Source organism: Saccopteryx bilineata, chromosome 4 (genome assembly GCF_036850765.1).
Source record: "Saccopteryx bilineata isolate mSacBil1 chromosome 4, mSacBil1_pri_phased_curated, whole genome shotgun sequence".
NCBI classification, from domain to species: Eukaryota; Metazoa; Chordata; class Mammalia; order Chiroptera; family Emballonuridae; genus Saccopteryx; species Saccopteryx bilineata.
Genome location: NC_089493.1, coordinates 83,528,250 through 83,552,716, shown reverse-complemented (window position 1 = coordinate 83,552,716; position 24,467 = coordinate 83,528,250). Strand labels below are relative to the sequence as shown.

The 24,467-nt window shown below is 37.6% G+C and overlaps 1 protein-coding gene across 2 annotated transcripts in view; it reads left to right on the top strand.

Moving 5' to 3' along the window:
- The window catches only part of SPRED1 (sprouty related EVH1 domain containing 1), a 126,670-nt gene extending 102,979 nt beyond the window's left edge, over positions 1-23,691 (top strand). For both annotated transcript variants that reach the window (XM_066277157.1, XM_066277156.1), the window contains 2 exons: positions 17,017-17,118; positions 21,269-23,691. In XM_066277157.1, the coding sequence (XP_066133254.1) occupies positions 17,017-17,118; positions 21,269-21,919 (753 nt within the window). In that variant the 3' untranslated portion in view covers positions 21,920-23,691. The remainder of the gene's footprint in view (positions 1-17,016; positions 17,119-21,268) is intronic.
- Positions 23,692-24,467: the final 776 nt, after the last annotated feature.

Here is a 24,467-nt window from a genome sequence, read left to right as displayed (position 1 = left end):
GGGTGAATCCCGGTCGGGCGCATGCGGGAGTCTGTCTGACTGTCTCTCCCCGTTTCCAGCTTCAGAAAAATACAAAAAAAAAAAAAGTTTTAATAATAGCCTGACCAGGTGGTAGCACAGTGGATAGAGCGTCGGACTGGCATGTGGAGGACCCAGGTTTGAAACCCCAAGTTTGCCAACTTGAGCATGGGCTCATCTGGTTTGAGCAAGGGGTCACTCAATCTGCTGTAGCCCCCCAGTCAAGGCACATATGAGAGGGCAATCAATGAACAACTAAGGTGCCACAACAAAAAAAAATTGATGCTTCTTAACTCTCTCCCCTCCTGTCAATCCCTATCTGTCTCTCTCTCTCTCTCTCTCTCTGTCTGTCACAAAAAGAACAAAAAGTTTCAATGACAAAGGTGAGAAGAATAAATATAATATATTAGTTACATTTCTTACACATTATGTGAACTCGTATAATTATACCCACTGTGTCCACAGAATCAAAGACCTGTCAAAGTGGTATCTATTCTTGGCCCTGGCCGGTTGGCTCAGTGGTAGAGCGTCGGCCTGGCGTGCGAAAGTCCTAGGTTTGATTCCCGGCCAGGGCACACAGGAGAGGCACCCATCTGCTTCTCCACCCCTCCCCCTCTCCTTCCTCTCTGTCTCTCTCTTCCACTCCCACAGCCAAGGCTCCATTGGAGCAAGGATGGCCCCAGCTCTGGGGATGGCTCCATGTCCTCTGCCTCAGACGCTAGAGTGGCTCTGGTCCCAACAGAGCGATGCCCCGGATGGGCAGAGCATCGCCCCCTGGTGGGCGTGCCAGGTGGATCCCTGTCAGGCACATGCAGGAGTCTGACTGCCTCCCCGTTTCCAACTTCAGAAAAATTAAAAAAAAAAAAAAATTAAAAAAATCTGTTCTTCTTGAGAGATGATATCGATAAGATATATTAGTGTCCAGTGACATAGAAGCTATGCCTAAAGCCTAGCTGATTCTTGCTGACTGATTCTCATTTGCCCTAGGACAGCAAATGTGCAATTTATTAGGGAAGAAATTTACATATACTATACAAAGTGAGATAGATCAAATGAACAACATAAGGCATTTATTATAATTAATTGTCCTATACTGTGTGTAAGACCTGGTGCTTTAGAGTTGAAGGATAAAAAAAATGGTTTCTGTTCTGTGTGTTTCTGGTGAGGTAATAGATACATGCTCAAAATGTTATGGGAGCACAGGGTAGAGGCATTGAACTCAATGTGGAAGATGAATAATTTTTCCTAGGCATGCCTAAACTTTTCAGGGATGGGAACAGTGAACCAATTACCAATTAAAGAGGGTGGGTCTAGTGTTGCGGGTTGGGGAAAACGAACACATGATTGGGATCAATAATGTTTTGGACAGGGCAAGTGTATTAAGTGAGGTGTTCTGCCATAACAAAATACCATAAACTAGGTGTCATAATAGAAATATCTGAGAGTTCTGAAAGCTGGAAGGCCAGGATTAGGGTGCCAGCATGGTGATTCCTAGTGAGGGCACTCTTACTGGATTACAGACCTGCTTTCTCTCTGAATCCTCACCTGGCTGAGAGAAAGAAGGAGCTTAAAGTGAACAAACTCTCTGGTGTCTCTTCTATAAGGGCACTAATCTCATCAGACCACAACCACACCCTTTATGACCTAACTATTTCCCAAATATCTTATTTCCAAATACCATAACCTTGGGGGTTAGGGTTTCATGTGAATTTTGGCAAGATATAGACATTTAATTCATAACAGGAAGCTCCATATACAAAAGAATGCATGATCTAGGGGGAAAATGACATAGAGGGTAAAAAAGAGAAGCAGATAGGGCAAAGGCCCAATTGTTGTGTTTTTATGTTCTACAAGACACCTTGGACTTTATCTTGTTTGTTTCTTCACAAACCTGGGTACACAGTCATGTGCCGGAAGACACAAGGAAGCACAGGTTAAACATAGTACATTTTTATGTTGTGTCAATTTTACTCAAAGACAAAAAATTGCCAAGCGGTGTACTAGTGGTCAGAATTTTTCTGAACACTTGGTATTCCCCTTCACCACCACCCCTAATTTAGTCACTTGGTGCAAGTAAAGTAATATTTTATTGTGATTTTAATTTATACTTTCTGATTACTACTGATGTTGAGCAACTTTCCTCATATGCCTCCTGACCATTTAGAAGTTTTGCAAAGTGTCCAAGATTTTTGCATATCTTAAAATGAATTGTCTGTCTTTTCCTTATTTATAGGCACTATTTTATTTATTTTAGAAATAAGTGTTTTTGTTTTATATATGTATTGTAGGTATATCTTCTTTTACCGTGCAGTTTGCCTTTTCATTCTTTTAATAATTTCTCTTGCTGAATAACAATTCTTATTTATAATAAAAGCAATTTAGTAATCTTTTTCCCTGTGAGTAGTGGTTTTTATGTTTTGTTTAAGAAATCTTTGAGCATACTCACCAAATCTTGAAGATATTTTATGTTATATGTATTTCAAGAGCTTTATTATTTTTTTCTTTCATTTGATTTTTATACATTGTGTGAGATTAGGTCAAGGTGGGGTTTTTTTTTCCCCACCTGAGTGGCCAGTTTGATCCAGCACCATCTTGTGAAAAGTCCATGTTTTCCAAAACTACTGCCTTGCAGTGTTAGCTTTATCATGTAACTGTGTATGTGAATGTTTCTAATCTTTGTCCTATTCTCTTTGCCTATTTGTCTATTTTTACACCAATACCACACTTTTTAAATACTGTAGCTTTATAATTATTCTGGGATCTGGGAGATAATGATTTAACATGACCCATTGCTCTGTGCACTTGAAAAGAATGTATATTCTTAGTTGTTAGATGCAATGTCCTAAAATATTAGATCAGGTTTGTTGTTGAACATCTATTTGAACTTACATGTTCTTACACATTTTTTAAAAATTAGTTTGACAGTAACTAAGCAAGTTATGTTTGAAAATCTCCAACTGTGATTGTGGAATCATCTTTTAATTCCATAAACTCTGTATATTTTGAAGCTGTTACACATTGAATGTAATTTTACAATTGTTATACCTTTTTGTTGAATTAATTATTTTGTCATTTGAGCTATCCTTCTTTATCTCTAGTAATACTTCTTGCCTGAAAGTCGACTTTGTCTGATACCAGTATGGCTATATCAGGTTTTTTTTCTGTTTTTGGGTTTTGGGTTTGGGGGTTTGTTTGTTTGTTGTTGTTGTTTTGTTAGCACAGAATATATTTTCCCACTCTTTTGTTTGGAACATTTCTATATCTTATATATAAGATGTCTCTTTTAAAGCATAGTAAGTTGGTTTTTGTTTTTTCTCAGGATACCTTTGAGATTTTTGTTCATTTATATTTACTACAATTACTGATATATTTAAGTATAAATCTACCATCTTATTTGTTTTCTATTTGTCCCATTCAATCTCTGTATTTCCTCTTCCCTTCACTTTGCTTATTCAAGTATATTTTCCCCCTAATTAGTAATAGTTGTTTAATATTTTAGTAGTTATTCTAGAATTACAGTCTGTATTGTTGACTCCTTAGAATATATCCTAAAGTGATTTTTTAACCATTTCCTGCAAAGTGCAGGGATTCTATAATACCTTAATGCCATTTATCTCTCTTATTTCCTTTTTGTGGTGGCGTCACAAATTTTAATTTATTCTCATTCCCTTTGTCGCTCTCCTCTGTCTCTATATGCATATATGTGTGTATATATACACATTTACACCAAAAAACCTCACAAAATATTATTTTAAACAATGTTTATTTAGATTTATTTACCATTTATGACTCTTATGTTCTTTAATCCCTTGTTTATTACCATACTTTCATCTAGGATTTTTTGCTATTTATTGTTGTCAGTGAATCACTGGTTTTGTTTTTCTAGAAACATCTTTTACTTATTCCTCCAATTTTGAAGGCTGTTTTGCTGATTGTCACTTCTAATTTATTTATTTTTATTCAGCACCTCAGAATATGTCATACCATTGTCTTACAGTTTTTTCATTGTTGCTGTTTAGAAATACTGTCTTTACCTTTGGCTGTCAGCTGTTTATTATGCTATACCTAGGTACTGTATTATTTTATTTATTTTATTTTAGTTTCAGAGCTTCTTGAATCTTTGCCTTTGTGTCTTTGCACAGATTTAGAAATTTCTCTATACTACTGTTTCTTCAAACATTGTTTCTAGATCTTGTTAAACCGGATAGGACCATTTTCAGCTGGTTCTGCAGATGTATTATTATATCCCTAACTGTTCTCTAAACCTGTGCCATATTCTTACAAGAAGAAAGCTGATTGGCTCAGCTTAGGGCAGGTTATTTTGGCATATATAGCTTTAGGCACAGAGGAGATAAAATGTTCATTTTATCCAACATTGCTGCTTTTAGACAGAGCTCTTGTTCCAGTCTGTCTTATAAGCTATGTCTCCCCTTTGTTTCCAGTGCCAGGTTCTAGTTTAATCATAGTTATAGCTGTTTTAAAGGGAGGGTTACTGGGCTAATCATCACATCCTTTGAGTAAGGAGATGCTTCTTGCTGCTTTGTGTAAGCTGGGCCTGTGAGTTTTACATTTCCTGCAGACTTGTTATTCTGCCATTTTTCCTGAAGGTCTGTTTACTTGTTAGACTTACATTCAGCATTAAAGAAGTTGCAATATTCCTTGGATAGAAACTTTTGCAACAATGAGTAAGATCTTGGGCTTTAGTCATAGACAAATATAACTTTAATTCCTGGCTTTTTAATTTACTTTGAATTACAGTAAGCTACTAATGCTCTGGTTTTCCTGTTCCCTCATATGTAAGTAGCAATTATAATAATACTTAACTTTCACGGTGTAATTTTAGGGGAATAAAAGATCATTCATATTCACACATACATTGATATGTATGTAATACATATGCATGTGATGAATGTTAGAACACCTGTGTGACAGGCATCTATTCTAAGCCCTGAGAATCACTGTGAACAAGACAGGTATGAGCCTCATAAAGGGTAAAAACACTAGTGAGGGAGATAGACAAAAAACATTTTAATAACTAATAATATTTCAGTAGTAATAACTGCTATGAAACAGAGTAACTGGAAAAAGAATAGTAGGAGAACAGAAAGGCCTAGGTGGCTGTAATTTAATGAATTAAGTGGTAATACTACATATAAATTACAGTTAGAGAACCTGGTACTGTTTAAATAGTATAGCTAGATTATTGGAAGGAGTTGGAATGTTCTGAATATTTTTTTTCTTTTTTGTTTGTTTTGTATTTGTTTTATTTTTATTTTTTCTTTTCTCTTGTTTTTAGTTATTTTTTAGATTGTTCTGGATTTAATAGGAAGCTATTGGAAGACTTTAATTTTCAATAAAAGTCTCATTTACACTTTTAAAAAACAGCTGCTATGTGGAGAATAGACACAGTGTATGGTCATGAGTAGAATTAAGGCCAATTTAGAAGGCTATTGTTTTTTTCCTGGTAAATGATATTGGTATATAGGAACAGATCAATGATCCTTTGTCTCTCCCCCTCCCTCTTTCCTCTCTCTAAAATTAATAACTAAATTTTTTTAAACAAAACAATGATATTGATAATTTGGATTAGGTAGAGATGATGAGAAATAGTTGGATTGGGGATAAATTCTGGAGGAAGAGCCAAAGAACACTTGGTAAAAGATTAGACGTGGAATATGAAGGAAAGAGGAGTCAATGATGACTTCTGAGTTTGAAGTCTAAAGAGCTTAGTGGCTGATATTGCTATTACCTGAGATGGAGAACACTATCTCTGTCACCACCAATACAACACGGCTGCCACTTCCCGCCCTTGTCGGAGCAATTGAGTAAGTGATTTGCCTAATAGTAAAGGGTTGTATCTTAGAGAAAAGACATTTTAGAACATGTGGCCACTTATATTCTGAATTATTATGTCATGATTATTGAGTGGCTGTAAAAGACATGACTTGTCCTGACAGCCAGCATAAATGAGGCATAAAATTTGTAAAGTCAAGAACAAGTAAACAAAAGCAATACTTTAAAAAAATAATTAAAATTAAAATTTTAAAACTATATTTGAACCAGAAACAGAAATTGAAGGTAAAACTATCATAAGTCTTTCTTAATGGAGAATAGATAGGCCTTAGACAGTTGTCTTAGTGCTAGAGCATTGGCCTTGCGTGTGGATGTCCCGGGTTCAATTCCCAGTTAAGGCACACAGATGTGACCATCTGTTCCCTCTTCCCCTACTCTTCCCTCATCACCTCTCTTCCCCTCCTACAGTCATGGCTCAATTGATTCAAGTGCATCGGCCCTGGGTGCTGAGGGTGGCTCCATTGAGCCTCTGCCTCAGGTGCTAAAAATAGCTCAGTTGCAAGTATGGCCCCAGATGGGCAGAGCATCAGCCCCAGGCAGGGGTTGCCAGGTGGATCCCAGTCAAGCACACAGGAGTCTATCTCTCCTCCTCTCACTTGTAAAAGAAGGACAAAAAAATATTTTTAAATAAAAATAAAAACAGAATTAGTATAAAGACAAAATTCCTAAATTTGGGTGGATTACGAAATTAAACTTTAAAAATTTAAAGAAAACCAGCATAAAAAGGAAAATAGTAAACAATTTTTTAAAATGTTTTTATTGATTTATTTATTTTAAAGAGACAAAGAAAGGAAGGGAGAGAGACAGAGGGAAGCATTGTTGTTGCACTCAGCTGTTCATTAGTTCCTTCCCGTATGTGTCCTGACCAGGTGTCAAACCCGCAACCTTGGTGTTTCAGGATGTTCCTCTAACCAGCTGAGCTAAAGCCAGAGCCAGTAAGTAAAACAGTTCTTTAAAAGGCAATTGATGGGGCCCTGGCCGGTTGGCTCAATGGTAGAGCATGCCAGGTAGAGCCTGGCATACAAGGAGTCCCGGGTTCGATTCCTGGCCAGGGCACACAGGAGAAGCGCCCATCTGCTTCTCCACCCCTCCCCCTCTCCTTCCTCTCTGTCTCTCTCTTCCCCTCCCGCAGCCAAGGCTCCATTGGAGCAAAGTTGGCCCCGGGCGCTGAGGATGGCTCTGTGGCCTCTGCCTCAGGTGCTAGAATGGCTCTGGTTGCAACAGAGCAACGCCCCAGATGGGCAGAGCATCACCCCCTGGTGGGCATGCCAGGTGGATCCCAGTCGGGCACATGCGGGAGTCTATCTGACTGCCTCCCTGTTTGCAACTTCAGAAAAGTACAAAAAAAAAAAAAAAAAAAAAAAAAAAGCAGTTGATGGAATGGTGGGCCAAGCACAAATGTTGCTGATTCGATCCACGGTCAGGATATATACAGGATCAGATCAGTGTTCCTGTCACTCTCTGTCTCTCTTTCTCTCTTTCCTCTCCTTTCTCTCTCTCTTCCCTTCCTGTCTCTCTAAAATCAAAAACAAAATAATTTTTTGAAAATATTAAAAAGCAGAGCAGTAGCAGTAAGAGAAATAAGATAAATTTAAGTGAAGAAGAATGAAAAGAAAAGGTTTTCTAAACATTATGATTTGAAATAGTCTGATAATATAAGTTGAAGAAATATGTACATCTAAGATATTGTTTCCAATTTTGTTGTGCTGCTGCTGCTTGTTTTTAATGTAAAATATGTAGGACAGAGCAAATAATGAATACATTTAATTGTTGCCATTTATTTATATAAAAGAAGTTATAAATTGGTGTGGAATTTGACCTCTTACATCTTTAGGATTCCTTGAAAAGGATGACATAGTGAATTTTTCTCAAGTAGAGAGCTAAAGGAACCCAGCAGGTTAGATCAGAACACTTGATGTATCAGCCTTTGCCTCAGATTAGGACCAGTAGTTGAATGACTCTCAGATGGTACATGCTCATGAACATGTGTGTTTTGGTGAAAGGGCATGGTAATTGGTATGACTGGTGTGCTGATGTGTTGATCTGGCATAAAAACAAACCTTCTCATTCCAGATATAGCACTGCTTCTGAGTGAATTAAGAAATCTAAACATTTGCTTTATTTATGATCTTACTGGATTAAAGACTCAGTAAGTCGTAGGTTAAATACTAGCAAACTTGAAGGCTGATTATGGTCCCAGTGGGAAAGGAAGGTAGGATATGGGATTGGCTATAGGATCCCCACATCCCCCACCATTCTTTCCCAATAAATTTTTAACCCTCTGGGAACTTTGGTCACTCAGTGAAAATTGGTCCCACCAAGAGTCACAGTTATAACATGGATCCTGTTACCTAAAAATTTTGTTTCTTGTCATCAGATATTTTTTAATTATTTACTTAACTGGATTTTTACTTTTCCTACTCACATCAGACTTGTAGCCCATTATCACTTTCATGCTGGCCATTTTTGAAACACCTTAGCTTTGTCATCCATTCTTAAGTAAATTTTTTTCTTCTCAAAAGCAAAAGCAAACTCCTGTTTCTTTGATAGTGTTTGATTGTATTATTTGTTATTGTATCAAACATGTGAGTATCTCTGTTTCCCAGTACATTGGAACTGCCATTTATACTGATCTTCTTAACATTTTTACCCTGTAATATGTTATAGAAGAAATGGCATGTGAAATTGCATAATGAAACTTGTTAATGTTTCTGCCTGGTGTTTTTTCATTAATTTCTACAGAAAATTTTTTTTTAATTACTAAAAACAACACTCAAATTTCTTATAATCATTCAACTTTAACTTTGGGGAAAATAAAGTATAGCTGTTAAACATAAAAACACATAGAACACTTTAATAATTTATTTATTTCACCTCAATAATGGTCTTAGGAAATTGAGATGACTGCTAAAAATAAGAATGAAATTTTATAGTCCTTTGGTGTTTCACTAAGTGCTTTTGGAGTCCAATATTTTATTTGAGTAGGCCAATATCTTTAGTTTTTATCAGTGGAGAAATTCATGTATAGAATCATTAAATACCTGAACAAAGTCACTAGCTTAGTAAATGCTGAATTATTGTAATTGTGTTATTTAGAAATGATAAATTTCTTCTTTTTCCTCTTTCCTCTTTATCCTTTTTCTTCTAGTTCATATTAAAATGTTTCCCCTTATGGCAAATAGGCAGCTTTATATTTAATTAAATCTGATATTTAGAGTGTTTTAATCTTTATCATAGTTGGTGACTACTATGTGCTGGGTACTGTTTAAAGCTCTTTGCTTATATAATTTAGTTTAATCCTCACAACAACCACTATGATATTTTGGGAATAGAAATTGTCTGTAGTTTATACATTTTTTTCTATGTTTATTATAAAATTTTATAAGAAACACAAGAAAAATTATATTAGAATATTGGTACCAGAAGGAAAAAAGTAATTCTAAACCAGTTTGCTTTGAGCCAAATAATATCAAGAATAAAAGTAAAACGTAATCTGCATATCCTTTTCAGGGATTTTGGGATATCAGAACATTATGTGTAGTCATATTTGCTCATAAACTTCCAGATATCTTAGAAAATAAGGCAGTTAAGTCTAGAGGTACACACTTTAACACTTTTAAATACAAAATATTTTTTAACATATTGAGTAATGGGCAGTAAAACTCATCTCTTGAGAGGAGCAAGTGGAGATTGCACATCCTGAACTAGGTCACTGATTGATTTTTTTCTTTTATTTCTTTTTTTGAGGCTGGTGCACAGACAGAGGAATGAGAAGCATCAGTTCTTCATTGTGGCATCTTAGTTTATTGGTAGCTTTCTCATATGTGCCTTGACCAGGGGGCTCCAGCCGAGCCAGTGATCCCTCCTTGCTCAAGCCAGCAAACGACCCCGTGCTGAAGCTAGCAGCCTCGGGGTTTTTAACCTGGATCCTCTGCATCCCAGGCCAACGTTCTCCATTGCACCACTGCCTGGTCAGGCTAGGTCACTGATTTGTATAGTTGAGCAGGGAAAGAAAGCCTGGTGAATATCTCCCAGATCCTGGGAATTTGCTTGGCCTACCTCCTTTGGCTGAGGGAACTATAAACTTACAGCTTTTTGTTTTATTTATTTATTTATTATTATTATTTTTTGGTGACAGACAGAAGAACAGAGGGACAGACAGACAGAAAGGGAGAGAGATGAAAAGCATCAATTCTTTGTTGTGGCTCCTTAGTCTCCTTAGTTGTTCATTGATTGCTTTCTCGTATGTGCTTTGACAGGAAGGTGGGGTAGGAGGACTACAGCAGAGCCAGTTACCATGGGATCATATCTATGATCCAACGCTCAAGCCAGCAACCTTGAGGTTTTAAACCTCGGTCTTCTGCGTCCCAGTCCGACGCTCTATCCACTGCGCCACCATCTGGTCAGGCTATTTTATTTTATTTTATTTTATTTTATTTTATTATTGATGGGAGGGGAAAGAACTTACCTCTTCTCCCAAAATGGCAATGATGACAGCATAGCGGTGGTTGGAGTTGTCACCCTGTAAAGAAATACAAAATAATGCTAGATAACTGCAGAGTGATAAGTGAACAGTGTGAGGCAGATAGCTCTTAGCCATCCAGACTATATGGATCTGAATTCCAGTTTCTTTATTAGTGATACTTTTTATTATCTCCAAGATGGATGTGACAAAGGGAAACTATAGTTGTATGAGATTGTGTAACTACATATTTAAATATTTGCTGGAGTTGAAATCATTGAACTTAGTTTATTAGAAATTAGAACGGAATAGATTTTCTCTTTTAAAGCTTCAAGAGATATTAGCTATACATTTAATAAATATTGCAGAAGTTTTTTTAACAAGAATAGTACATGTTTGCATCTAGCACAGTTCTGTTAAGGTGTGTACCATTGTCCATTTGGATGTCACCCAAAAGATCTCACAGGGTGAATTTTCTACAGTACAGAATCTGACCATCAGCTTGCAGATCGGAAACCTTATTTTGTCAATCTTTCAAATACTAAAATAATCAAGTTCAAGAAAATAATGTGTAAAAAAATCATAATGTAAAATGTAAGCAATTATGTGGATTGTAGTACTAGTAGCAGCTTGGTTGGTACGTTGTCTGCATAAGGTAGATCTTCATGAGATACTACATCACTGCCAAAAGGTAACTTTGTGTGTGTATATGCTAGACAGAGTAATGAAATGCTTTATTGCATTCAACTGGGATGGCCCAATAGACCCTTGTCAGAAGGACTAGACTACTTTCTTGCTGATAAGAAATATGAAGAGTCTAAGATTTTACACTACTTGAAAACTAACAGGTTAACTTGACAGTTGTATGGATGCCGTCAAAAGACATAAGACTATTCGATCAGGAACAAAGGACTTAATTACTCAGAGTATACTAAAGTAGCATGAGCTTCATGTTGTGTTGGTTCTGCTTGCCTCCCAAGTCCTATGGAGATGGTGCTGAGCTGCTCAGGTGGATGTTACACACACACAGGGAACTCGAGCTTAGGGGACCCAAGTTTTTTCTAACGGGCAGTAGCCTACATGGCTTTTGCCATGGTGGAAGACTGTTTTTGTTATACTGGGTACTCAACAAACTAGCTTCAAAGGGAGACACGGTATCTTCCAAGGGTTTCACTAAATGCACCTTTGAAAAGACAGTCTGAAAAAAAGGCAGACGGTGACTCCACTCACTAGATCTGCAGAATTGAGACCCATGGATAATTATCACTTAAGACTGGCTTACGTTTTTCCCCATAGTGTTTGTTTTTGATTCATTTTCTATGATTTCATGGGCAATTTAAATCTTTTTGGTGAATAGGTACATTCTTTCAAAATGCTAATACTGTCATTCATGTTTTAGTTAAGTTTAATAGTCCTAGAAGCCATTATGGCTCCTTTACTCAATTTAGCTTACTTTCAACTTGGAGTTATAGAGAAATAAGTCTTATTTCATTATAGAGAATTAAGACCACATGCATCAGTAACCTTAAGATCAAAGATTTATGACATGTTTACTATATAGAAAACAATACATGTAATGAGCACCTGAGAAAACACCAACTTATAGAAAGGAACACCCCATTCCTATCCACTTGTTTTCATCCTAGAGGTTATCTTGACCTTGCATTTTGTTTGCTTAGATTTCTTCTTCTTTTTTTGATAGTTCTACCACTTTATTTTTCTTCTGCCAGTGGATATTTCAGTTATTTATTGCTAGTACAAACTTTATTGTCCCCAGTTATTCATGCACAATAATTTCTTTAGGTAGAATAGGAATAGGCTTTTGAGGCTCTGGGATAAATTAGTCTATATGATTCATATTTCCTACGAGTAAAAGCGATACATATTGAGCATTTGAAAGATTATAGAAATAACTATGGTTGCTCCTTTACAAATTAATTTTACCTGCATGTTCTTATATAATATGGTTACTGAGCAGTAAACATTTCTGTGTTACTTCTCCTTTTTCAGTTTTATTTGTGGCCAATATCTCCTAGTTTGTGGTTGTTTTCTTTCTGTGTAGGTTTGGTGACAGATATTCTAAATTTTAATGCAGTTAAATTCATCCTTCTTTTCTTGGTGGTGTTTTATAAATGCCTCCCTCCTAATTTCAAAGATTTTCTCCCTATTTTGTACTAAAAGTTTTAGTTTTTGTCTATACCCAGTTAACCAATTTTATTTTTACCATGTGTATAAATTAATTGCTTTAGCACCATTTATTGTTGTTTTCCCACCACTAATAGGGAGTGCCATATCTGTCAGATACCAAGTTTCCATATTTGTTGAGATCCATTTCTGGTTTCTCTGCTCTGTTGGTCTGTTTTTTCTACCATTGGTGCCATATTGGTTTCTTTACTATAGAATTACTTTAGCTCTCTATAAGAAGCCTTAATATCTATAGAATAAGTGCCCCTTGGTTCTTGTTCCTTTTAGATTTCAAAAATAATTTTGGCTGTCAACTCTTGCAAAAAAATTTAGAGTCAGCTTATCAGATTTGGTGGAAAATTCACTTGTAGTTTGTATTTTAATTTCACTGAATCTCTGTTAGTTTGAGGAAATCTGTAGCCTTATTAATCATGACCATATCCCTCTGTTTAGTGCTTCTATAGCTCTCAGTAAAGCTTTGCATTTTCTTCATAAGAGATATACATACAGTGTGTCCATAAAGTCATGGTGCACTTTTGACCAGTCACAGGAAAGCAACAAAAGACTATAGAAATGTGAAATCTGCACCAAATAAAAGGAAAACTCTCCCAGTTTCATACCTATTCAGTGCAGTTTGATGTGGGCTCACGCACAGATTTTTTTAGGGCTCCTTAGGTAGCTATCCCGTATAGCCTCTACAGACCCATCACTGACTGATGGCCTACCAGAACGGGGTTTCTCCACCAAACTGCCAGTTTCCTTCAACAGCTTATCCCACCGAGTAATGTTATTCCTATGTGGTGGCACTTTGTTATAAGCGCTCCGATATTCACGTTGCACTTTGGTCACAGATTTGAATTTAGCAAACCACAGAACACACTGAACTTTCCTCTATACCGACCACATCTCGACTGGCATGGCCGTGGGCTGCTCCGCTGTATACACGGTATTATGTCATCATCTGCGCATGCACACATGCTGCCACATCATCCTACAGAAACTGGGAGGGTTTTCCTTTCATTTGGTGCAGATTTCACATTTCTATGTCTTTTGTTGCTTTCCTGTGACCAGTCAAAAGTACACCATGACTTTACGGACACACTATATATTATAAGATTTAGTCTTTATACCATTTTGTTGTTACCATTGTACATGTAATCCCATTTGTAACCAACTTTGGAAAAGTATCTCCCATGGCTTTTTCAGCTAATAAATTCTTATAAAAACCGCCTGACCAGGCGGTGGCGCAGTGGATAGAGCGTCAGATTGGGATGCGGAGGACCCAGGTTCGAGACCCTGAGGTCGCCAGCTTGAGCGTGGGCTTATCTGGCTTGAGCAAAAGCTCACCAGCTTGGACCTAAGGTCGCTAGCTTGAGCAAGGGGTTACTCAGTCTGCTGAAGGCCCGTGGTCAAGGCATATATGAGAAAGCAGTCAATGAACAACTACTTAAGGTGTCTCAACAAAAAACTGATGATTGATGCTTCTCATCTCTCTCCATTCCTGTCTGTCCCTATCTATCCCTTTCTCTGACTCTCTCTGTCTCTGTAAAAAAAAAAAAAAAAAAATTCTTATAAAAACCTATAGCAATAGTATCACATTTCCAGGGTATTGAAAAGCAGTGGTGAACTGGGGTGTGTTTCTTACAGAGGACATATAGTTGGGTCTTATATTTTTATTCACACTGGCAAGCTCTCTCATAGTATGTTTAGGCCATTAATGTTCAACGTGATTATTGATAATAGTGGTTAATCTCGATTATATTTGTTACAGTGTTCTGTTTGTTACTATTTTTGTATTTCATGTTTTTCAAAGCCTTTTGTGGATTTATTAAACATTTTATATTATTTCATTTTCTCTCCTTTTTTGCATGTCAGTTATACATTTTTAAAACTTTTGTTAGTGGTTGCTGGACAGTTTACAATTAATTCAAGTTCACTTTCAAGTAACACTAAACCACTTTACAGCTAGTGCAAGGATCTTATAATAAAATAACCCTAATTCCTCCCTCCTTTCCCTTGTATGATTGTTGCCATTCATTTTACTATATATATCAGCATGCATACATATATATGTATACATTCATATACACATATATACACATATCTTACCAGACACAATTGTTGCTTTAACACTTTTGTTATATTAATTAAAATTTAAAAATTATATTTTCACTAGTGTTTTTTTTTTCTATGATGCTGTTCAGTTCTTATATAGATTCAAGTTTCTAATCTTTATTATTGTCCTGCTCTTTAAATTTAGAACTTCTGTTAACAATTCTTTTATGGCAGATCTACTGACAGCAGATTTCTCAATTTTTCATCACCTGAGACGTTCTTTCTGTCTATCTCCTTTACTTTTGAATGAAACTTCACAGCGTACAGAATTGTAGGTTGGTGGGCTTTTCCTTTCAACACTGTAAAAATGTTATACTTCACAGTCATCTTCCTTTGATGGTTTCTGAGAAGTCAAATGTAATTCTCATCTTTATAAATAAGTATTTTTTTCCATTCAGCGTCTTTCAGAATTTTTCTTTTTCTTTATCTTTTTAATATAGTTTGAAAATATTATGCTTAGATTCACCTTTTGAGGCATTTATCTTGTTTGGTCTTCTCTGAGCTTCCTCTGTGCTTGACATTAACGTGGGTAAATTTTCAGGCATTATTATTTCAAATGTTTCTTCTATTTCTTTCTTCTTGTATTCCTGTTTCACATATGTTATGCCTCTTATAGTAGTTGTCTGACGTTTCTGGAATATCTTGCTCATTTCTTTGGATCTTTGGATTCTTTGCTTTCCGTTTTGGAGGTATGTATTGATATATTCTCCACCTCAGAGATTCTTTCCTCAGTCACGTCCACTCTGCCGAGCTCACCAAAGGTATGCTTTATTTCTCTTAGTGTTCTTGATCTCTGTAGCATTTCTCTTAGGTTCTTTCTTAGGATTTCCATCTCTGCTTTCATTGCTCATTTGTTCTTACATGCTGTTGACTTTATCCATTAGAGCCTTTAGCATATTAATGGTAGTTTTTTGTTTGTTTGTTTGTGTTTTGTATTTTTCTGAAGCTGGAAACAGGGAGAGACAGTCAGACAGACTCCCGCATGCGCCCAACCGGGATCCACTCGGCACGCCCACCAGGGGCGAAGCTCTGCCCACCAGGGGGCGATGCTCTGCCCCTCCTGGGGGGGGGGTCGCTCTGCCACGACCAGAGCCACTCTAGAGCCTGGGGCAGAGGCCAAGGAGCCATCCCCAGCGCCTGGGCCATCCTTGCTCCAATGGAGCCTTGGCTGCGGGAGGGGAAGAGAGAGACAGAGAGGAAGGAGGGGGAGGGGTTGGAGAAGCAAATGGGCGCTTCTCCTATGTGCCCTGGCCGGGAATCGAACCCGGGTCCCCCGCACGCCAGGCCGATGCTCTACCGCTGAGCCAACCGGCCAGGGCCAATGGTAGTTTTTTTAAATTCCTGGTCTGCCAATTCCAGCATCCTGGTCATGTCTGATTCTAATGCTTTTTCTGTCTCTTCAAATTGTTTTTTGACTTTTGGTATGTTTTGGTTTTGTTTGTTTTTTTAATAGCTCCACATGATGTACAGAGTAAAAGAGGCTCTTGTAAATAGGCCTTTAGTAATGCAGTAGATAGTGTGTAGGGAGAGGAAGCATTCTTACAGCGCTGTGCTCAGGTCTTTCAGTCTGAGCCATGTTTGTGGGCTGTAAATTTAACAGGTATTTCTCAGTTTTTCTTCTCTGCTTAGGTGGATGAGATGGTTAGAGTTGACTGGAGTTGTGTATTGCTCTCTCCCTAGGTCAGATAGATTCTGATGGTACTCCAGCAGGTCAGGTTCTGGTTAACTAGTTTCTCCTGAGGGCAGACTTTGTTAAAAACAGAGTTCTCTATAATTTCAAAATGTTTCTTTTCTCCCTGCCCTTGATAGAAGTATTTGGAATTTTTCTGATATTTACTGTGGAGCCAGGTTGAGCTCTTGTAGGTGAACATATAAAAGTTGGGTGACACTGTGACAGGATTTCCCTGAACTATTTAATCCTCAGTGTTATGTACACTGGGCCTCCAGCAATTCACCAGTTATAGTTCTGCCTTTCCTGCTTCAGTCCTAATTTCCATGGCGTTTCTCGCTCGCAAGTCTGCTCTGTTCAGCCGTTTCAATCCTGGAGGCAGTGGTTTGTCCTGTGTCCTTCTGTCTCTTATGGGCCCAAGAGGAGTTTATGAATTCCCCCCCCCCCATTCAGTGTTTTACTTGTTAAGACAGAGTGGCAACTCTCAAGCTCCTTACATGCAGGACCAGAAACTAGAATTTTGAATTACTTTTTAAATTAAATTTTAAATGTATAAGGAAAGACCTAAGTTTATATAATAAATAGGATGACTCCACTCTTTGAAAATCTTCACTACTAATAAATAGGTTATGAAATTCTGGAATATATACTCTAAGAGTATTATTAAACATAAATGAATTTTTTGTCACTTAAGTAGGAATTATTTGTATTTTAGATACCATTCAGTCATCCAAGTCTAGACATTCAGGGGAGAAGTATGGAATATATGCAGCGGCAAATGTCCAAGGAAGGTGGGAGCCTGAAGTCCCAGAACAAGGTGAGTAGTCTCAGTTCATTGTCTGATGGGGACTGTAACTAATGAACATAAAGTGACAGACACATTTTCTAGTGCTTCTCATTCTCTATATAGTTGAATTGTACTAGAGAAAAAAATTTAGTATATAAATTTGCTACCCATATATAAACCTAATATAGTACATAAATTCTATCTAAATTTCTGGTGTGAGTCTGGGGGATTTTGACAGTATATTTATCACCAGCTGAACCAATAAGAATGATATGTTGTTAATTTAATGTACATTTATCACTTCCTCTTTAGCCCAGATCTGAGATTTTTTTTCTTTATAATTTTTAATTTTTATTTAGAAAATTAACTTTAACACTCTGACATTGATCAATAAGAGTACATAGGTTTCAGGTAAACAGTTCCAGATTATTTGAACTATTAATTACATTGCATACCCATCACCCAAAGTTAGATCATTTTCTGTCACCTTCTGTTTGTCCCTCTTTACACCTTCCCCTGTACTCTCTCCTCCATCTCTCTCCCTCACAGTCCTTTCCCCTTGGTAACCACTTCACTTTTATCTATGTCCATGGGTCTCAGTTTTATATCCTACCTATGTGTGAAATCATACAGTTCTTAACCATTTCTGGTTTACTTATTTCAGTATAATGTTCTCAAAGTCCATCCATGTTGTCATAAATGTCACTGTGTTGTCATTTCTTGTGGCTGAATAGTATATTCCATTGTATATATGTACCACATCTTCTTTATCCAATCCTCTATCAAAGGACACTTTGGTTGTTTCCATGTCTTGGCCACTGTGAATAATGTTGCAATGAACATGGGGCTGCATGTGTCTTTACCAATGTTTTTGAGTTTTGGGGATAGATACCCAGTAGAGGGATTGCTGGGTTATATGGTAGTTCTATTCTTAAATTTTGAGAAACAACTATACTTTCTTTCATAGTGGTTGTACTAATTTGCATTCCCACCAGCAATGAATGAGAATTCCTTTTTCTCCACAGCCTCTCCAACACTTGTTGTTACCTGTCTTGTTGATAATAGCTAATCTAACCTGGTGTGAGGTGGTATCTCATTGTAGTTTTGATTTGTATTTCTTGAATAGCTAGTGAAAATGAACATCTTTTCATATATCTGTTGGTCAGATATCTGTTGTATGTCCTTTTGGGAGAAGTGTCTGTTCAGGTCTTCTTGCTATTTTTTAATTGGATTGTTTGCTTGTTTGTTGCTGAACTTTGTGAGTTCTTTATATGTTTTGGATATTAACCTCTTATTAAATGGATTGTATTTTTTTTTTTTAGCTCCAATACCGAATATCTGGAGAATAGAAGTTTGCCCCAACCTGGGTCAGGTGCTTACTTGTATAGGAGTCACTGTGTCCAGGGGCTGGGGCTAGGAGATGCAAATGTGACTTCTAGGTCTATCTGTATGGGTAAATACAAGGGTCATTTCAGTTTAGACCCCATGTGATTTATCTCCAAAGACTTACTTTGCTTCTTGGCCTCAAGAACGCAGTCTACCCAGAAGGTGGGGAGAAGGGTGTTGTGTGTATGTGTTCATGTATATGTATGTGTATGTGGTATGGTGCATTTTAAGTCATATTGGAGACCTATGTAGCCAAGCTTTAAAAATATCTGTCTTGGCCCTGGCCAGTGGCTCAGTGGTAGAGCATCGGCCTGGCGTGCAGAAGTCCCGGGTTCGATTCCCGGCCAGGGCACACAGGAGAAGCACCCTTCTGCTTCTCCACCCCCTCCCCCTCTCCTTCCTCTCTGTCTCTCTCTTCCCCTCCTGCAGCCAAGGCTCCATTGGAGCAAAGATGGCCCGGGCGCTGGGGATGGCTCCTTGGCCTCTGCCCCAGGCGCTAGAGTGGCTCTGGTCGCAACAGAGCGACGCCCCGGAGGGGCAGAGCATCGCCCCCTGGTGGGCGTGCCGGGTGGATCCCTGTCGGGCGCATACGGGAGTCTATCTGACTGTCTCTCCCCATTTCCAGCTTCAGAGAAATACCAAAAAAAAAAAAAATCTGTCTTTATATTAGTTTGCTGGCGCTGTCATAACAAAGCACAATAGACGAGGTGCCTAGAACAACAAAAATTTATTTTCTTATGATTCTGGAAACTGGAATTTCAAGGTTAAAAGCATTAGCAATTTGTTTTCTTCTGAGGCCTCCTGGCTCGCCTGCAAGTGGCCACCTTCTTGTGTCCTCACATGGCCTTTGCTTTTCCATGGACTTTCCCAGTGTCTCTCTTGGTATCCAATTTTCTCTTGAAAGTACATCAGTCAGGCCCTGGCAGGTTGGCTGAGTGGAAGAGCATCAGCCCAACGTGTGGAAGTCCTGGGTTCAATTCCAAGCCAGGGCACACAGGAGAAGCGCCCATCTGCTTCTCCACCCTCCTCCCCTCTTCTTTCTCTGTCTCTCTCTTCCCCTCCTGCAGCCAAGGCTACATTGGAGCACAGTTGGCCTGGGCGCTAAGGATGGCTCCATGGCCTCCTCCTCAGGAGCTAGAATGGCTCAGATTGCAGAAGAGCAATCCCCCCTGGTGGGCATGCCAGGTGGATCCTGGTCGGATGCATATTGAAATCTGCTGCTCCTCCCCCCCACCCCACCCCCCCGCCAGCTTCTCACTTTGGAGAGGGGGAAAAAACTACGTCAGTCAAATTGGATTAGGGTTCACCTAAGGGCCTTATTGGAACTTAATCACCTTTGTAAAGGTCCTATGTCTAAATGTAGTCACTTTGAAGTAGAGGCATTTAGAGTCTCAACCTGTGTATTTGGGAAGACACAATTCGGCCCATAACATTCTACCTCCCCCTAAATTCATGCCCTTCTCACATGCAAAAAATTTACTCCATCACAGCAGCCCCTAAATTTATTCCATTTCAGCTTCAACACACAGTCCCAAGTTTCATCTAAATTTTATCTAAATTAAGAGTGGGTGAGACTCAAATATGATTCATCCTGAGACAAAATATTTCTCTGCCTGGGGACCTGTGAAACCAGAGAAGTTACCTGCTTCCAGAATATAGTGGCAGGAAAGACACAGAATAGACATTCCCATTCCAAAAGGGAGAAACTGGGTAGAAGAAAGGAGTCATGGGTGTCTCAAGTAAGTCCAGAGCAAATTTCATTAGATTGTAAGGCTTGAAAATAATCCTCTTTGGCTTAATGTTTTGTCCTCCAGGGGGGTGACCCCATGCCCTTGGACTTCTTGGCGCGCTAAATCTGAGGAATTGGCCCCATCCTATTAAACTAAGGAGTCAGCCCCAACATTCTCAGTTCTTTCCTTAGAAGATAATTTATATTCTCAGCCAGATAGCTCTATGTGCCAATCCTCTAACGACTATAATAATTTCAACAGCCTTGAGACATTTCCTCTCAGTTCTGTCCCCTCGGTCCAATCTGGCAGCATCTCACCTGAGATGGTTGATAGGATCCATGAGTCACACCTGTAACCTCGTTATCTTATGACCGTCTGGCTACACCTTTGGTAGTCTCTTCAGAACATGCTTGCTTACAAGTTCTACCTTACACAAAACCCTAGAATACAATTTGTTCACATTTTTCACCACTTTATAACAAAGATCACCTTTCCTCCGCTGTCCAGTATTATGTTCCTCTTTTCCGTTTGGGATCTCACCCAGAAGCACTCTTAGCATCTATATCTCTAACATGCATGTCAAAACTCTTTCGGCTTTTACCCATTACCCAGTTCTAAAGCCAGTTCCACATTTTGAGATATTTGTTACAGCATCCTGCTTCTCAATACAAAATATGAGCCCCGGTTCTCTAGAGAGACAGAACCAATAAGATGTGTGTATATGTAGATTTCTATAAGTCATTGGCTTTTGTGATAGTAGAGGTATGTATCCAAAATCTGCAGGGTAAGCTGTCAGGATTGAGATGCAGGGAAAAATTGTATTCAGTCTGTTCTGTCAAGACCTTTAGCTGATTGGATGAAGTTCACCTACTGTATATCATGGAGGATAATCTGCTCTCACCGTTCTTCACTAGTTTCAATATTAATCTCATTCAAGAAACAGTTTTACATGAACATTCAGAATAATGTTTGACCAAATATCTAGGCATGTGGCCCAGCCAAGTTCACAAGTAAGATTTGCATTTACGATCCTTATTGCAGTTTTCATCTCTTTCCTTTTTTAGGTCCCTTTGAAATCAATCCGACATGTCAGCTTTCAAGATGAGGATGAGATTGTCAGAATAAACCCTCGAGATATCTTAATACGTCGCTATGCAGACTACAGGCATCCTGACATGTGGAAAAATGACTTGGAGAGAGATGATACTGACTCCAGTGTTCAGTTTTCTAAACCAGACAATAAAAAGTCAGACTATCTGTACTCTTGTGGGGATGAGACTAAGTTAAGTTCACTCAAAGACTCTGTGGTATTTAAGTCACAGCCTTCCTCATTAAAATTTAAGAAGACAAAACGAAGAAAAGAAGATGGTGAACGTTCTCGCTGTGTATACTGCCAGGAAAGGTTTAATCATGAAGAAAATGGCAGAGGAAAATGTCAGGATGCTCCGGACCCTATTAAAAGATGCATATATCAAGTTAGTTGCATGCTCTGTGCTGAGAGCATGTTGTATCATTGTATGTCAGACTCAGAGGGAGATTTTTCTGATCCCTGTTCATGTGACACTAGCGATGACAAGTTCTGCCTACGATGGTTAGCCCTAGTAGCTTTGTCTTTCATTGTACCTTGTATGTGCTGCTACGTCCCTTTGAGAATGTGCCATCGTTGTGGTGAGGCTTGTGGGTGTTGTGGTGGGAAACATAAAGCTGCTGGATGAAAGGGTCCAGTGCCAAAATGAGTTTAAAATCTTTGTTTCCAGGAATTAGCTAACTTGGATTTGTGGAAGCTTTTGGCAAGCTCTATGAAATCTTGCCTGGTGTCATAGGGGCCACACGTGGAGGAAGCAGAACTCGTCAGTTCTTGGCATTTCACAAATGCTAGCCATGCCTAACTTTTCCCTTGAGTGCATGGCGTGTTTTGTTACAGGTTGTAAAGAGTATTTGTGAAAGGAAACCATTTCTGGTTATTGGCTATAAAAAGTGTGCATAAAACTAAAAGGGATTAATTTTTGGCATTTTTGTATATTTATGCATTAGGTGATGGGACTTTTAAAGGTTTGAATTCATTAGGATATAAACTAAAAGTGCACTAGGAAACAGCTGATTTCAATCTAAGAAAAGTTAACACTTGGAAATTATAAGAAGTTAAACAAGTGCAACTAAATCATTTATTGTTTTTTGAAAGCAGTTTTTATGTATAAATAACAAATGTTTATATTTAACTAAATATAAGGTACGAATTACAACATATTAAACTTTTCTTCCCCTTCCTAGTTCTGAAGTAGATGTACATATATCTACTGTCACATTCCATTATATTTTGAATATTTTACTCACCTGGTTGATATAACGTGTTTTTTTTCCATGTGAATGATTTGATATTTTCATCCTCATTTCCCTTTGGCTATGGTTTATATTGAGTTTTATCTGTACATTCTGGTAATCTAAAATTCTTAAAAATATTCTAATAGCCTTGAGTGACCAACTTTTTTTTAAAGCACAGATGTAATTGTCTAATGTTATGATGGGAACGTAACACTTATTTTTTATATAAAAGACTGAGTAAACATAGAAAAAATGAGGTTTGGGGGGTTTTGTTTTGTTTTTTTGTGGTATTCAACCAGCAAGTTGTTTTCTTTCAGAGTTTCCTCCTTCAAAAACTTCTATTGCATTTACAAATAGTCTACAAGGCAAAAAAGTGTAACTGGATCGTTAATGTAAAAGTTTCTTCCTGAGACCTTCGTTTGTCATTCTGCTAAACCAGGATCTGTTCAGCTGTGGTACTAATGTTTTAGCTTAATCCTCAGTGCTTACTATTCACATAATAGTAATGGCTTTTCTCAGTTGCATTTTATTTAAACTGGCCAAAAGCAAAATTATTTTATGTAAAAGTATGTGCTGAACTATCCCAGGAAAGTATTTAATCCAACATTGTGAGTGAAATATCCTGTACATATAAATTTATTTCTTTTGCAGGCATTGTATTACTGGATGTTTTATTTGCAAAGTAGTTGGATAAAATGTTCCAAGAAATTATTTAAAGTACTTTGGGATCAAATTATCTTTTTTTTTTTAAGTGTTATATTTAAACTCTGGCCAAGTAAGGGGTTCTTTAAGAACATTCCCTTAGAGGGATCAAGTTGAGAAGAGTGCCTTTTTTTTTTTTAATGGCTTGATGTTTCATAAGTGATACACATTAAAATCACACTACCATTTGAAGCTCATTTTCTATGCAGGTTTTTAAATGTCATTTTTTTTACATTCACACATAAGCTTCTGTTAGCCATCTTCTTTTGCCCCAGATCAAACTGAACAATGTATATAACACTATCTGTCTGTAAAATACTTTTTTTAAGAAAGCATTTATATTTATATGACAGCTTGAACTGACAACATTGTGTATATAGATCATCTTGAAGTATTATTTCACATTGAAAAGAAGAAAAATATATTGATAACTATAGATGTTATGAAGAAGAGGTTATTTCTAGTTTTATACTAAAAATCAATTGGATGAACAAAATCCAAACCTGACACTTGTAGCAGCAGTTTTAAGTCTTATTTTTGCTGTTTATATATTTGGATGCTGCTACACCAGATGAATTTCATCCCTGAGGTTTTCAGCTAAACTTGGTTACCTAGAATAGACTGTTACCTTACAAAATTCCTTTTATTGGTGGAATGGAAATACTGGTTTTCCTTGTGAATAAATTTTTCTATTCGTAAATACAGAGTTTATAATTCAGGTTTGAGCAAGGTGTGAATAAACTGAAGAAAATAACTTGCTGGCTCTAGAGGAAAATGCTGTGGAAATGAACTGTGTATATACTTCTGGGAAGAACAAATATAATCATTTCTTCTGTTAAGCACTAATCAGTATAGTGCAACCCCTGGTTCTGTACTGTATTTTATATGCAACATATATGCTTTAATATTTTAATGTTTGTGCATTAATATTTTCAAATTGTTTTAACCACTTTGCTGCTAAGATTTTGCCATCCCATCCCCATTTTTTCCTTTACAGTTTTAAACAAGTTTCTTCATTAAAAACTATGGTGATAAAATGGTTTTTATTTTACCTTGGATCTTTATAGTTAGCACACCCAGTTTCCAGACTAACTAGTAATATAATGCTATCTGAATCCCTATGTAGAAAGTTTCTCTTGAGCAAATTAGAATTCTTACGTGAAAATTAATGGGCGCTTTAAATTTCCTGTTCTTAAAAATGTATAAGTATGTTCAGGGACATTTCTTGTCTGCATACAA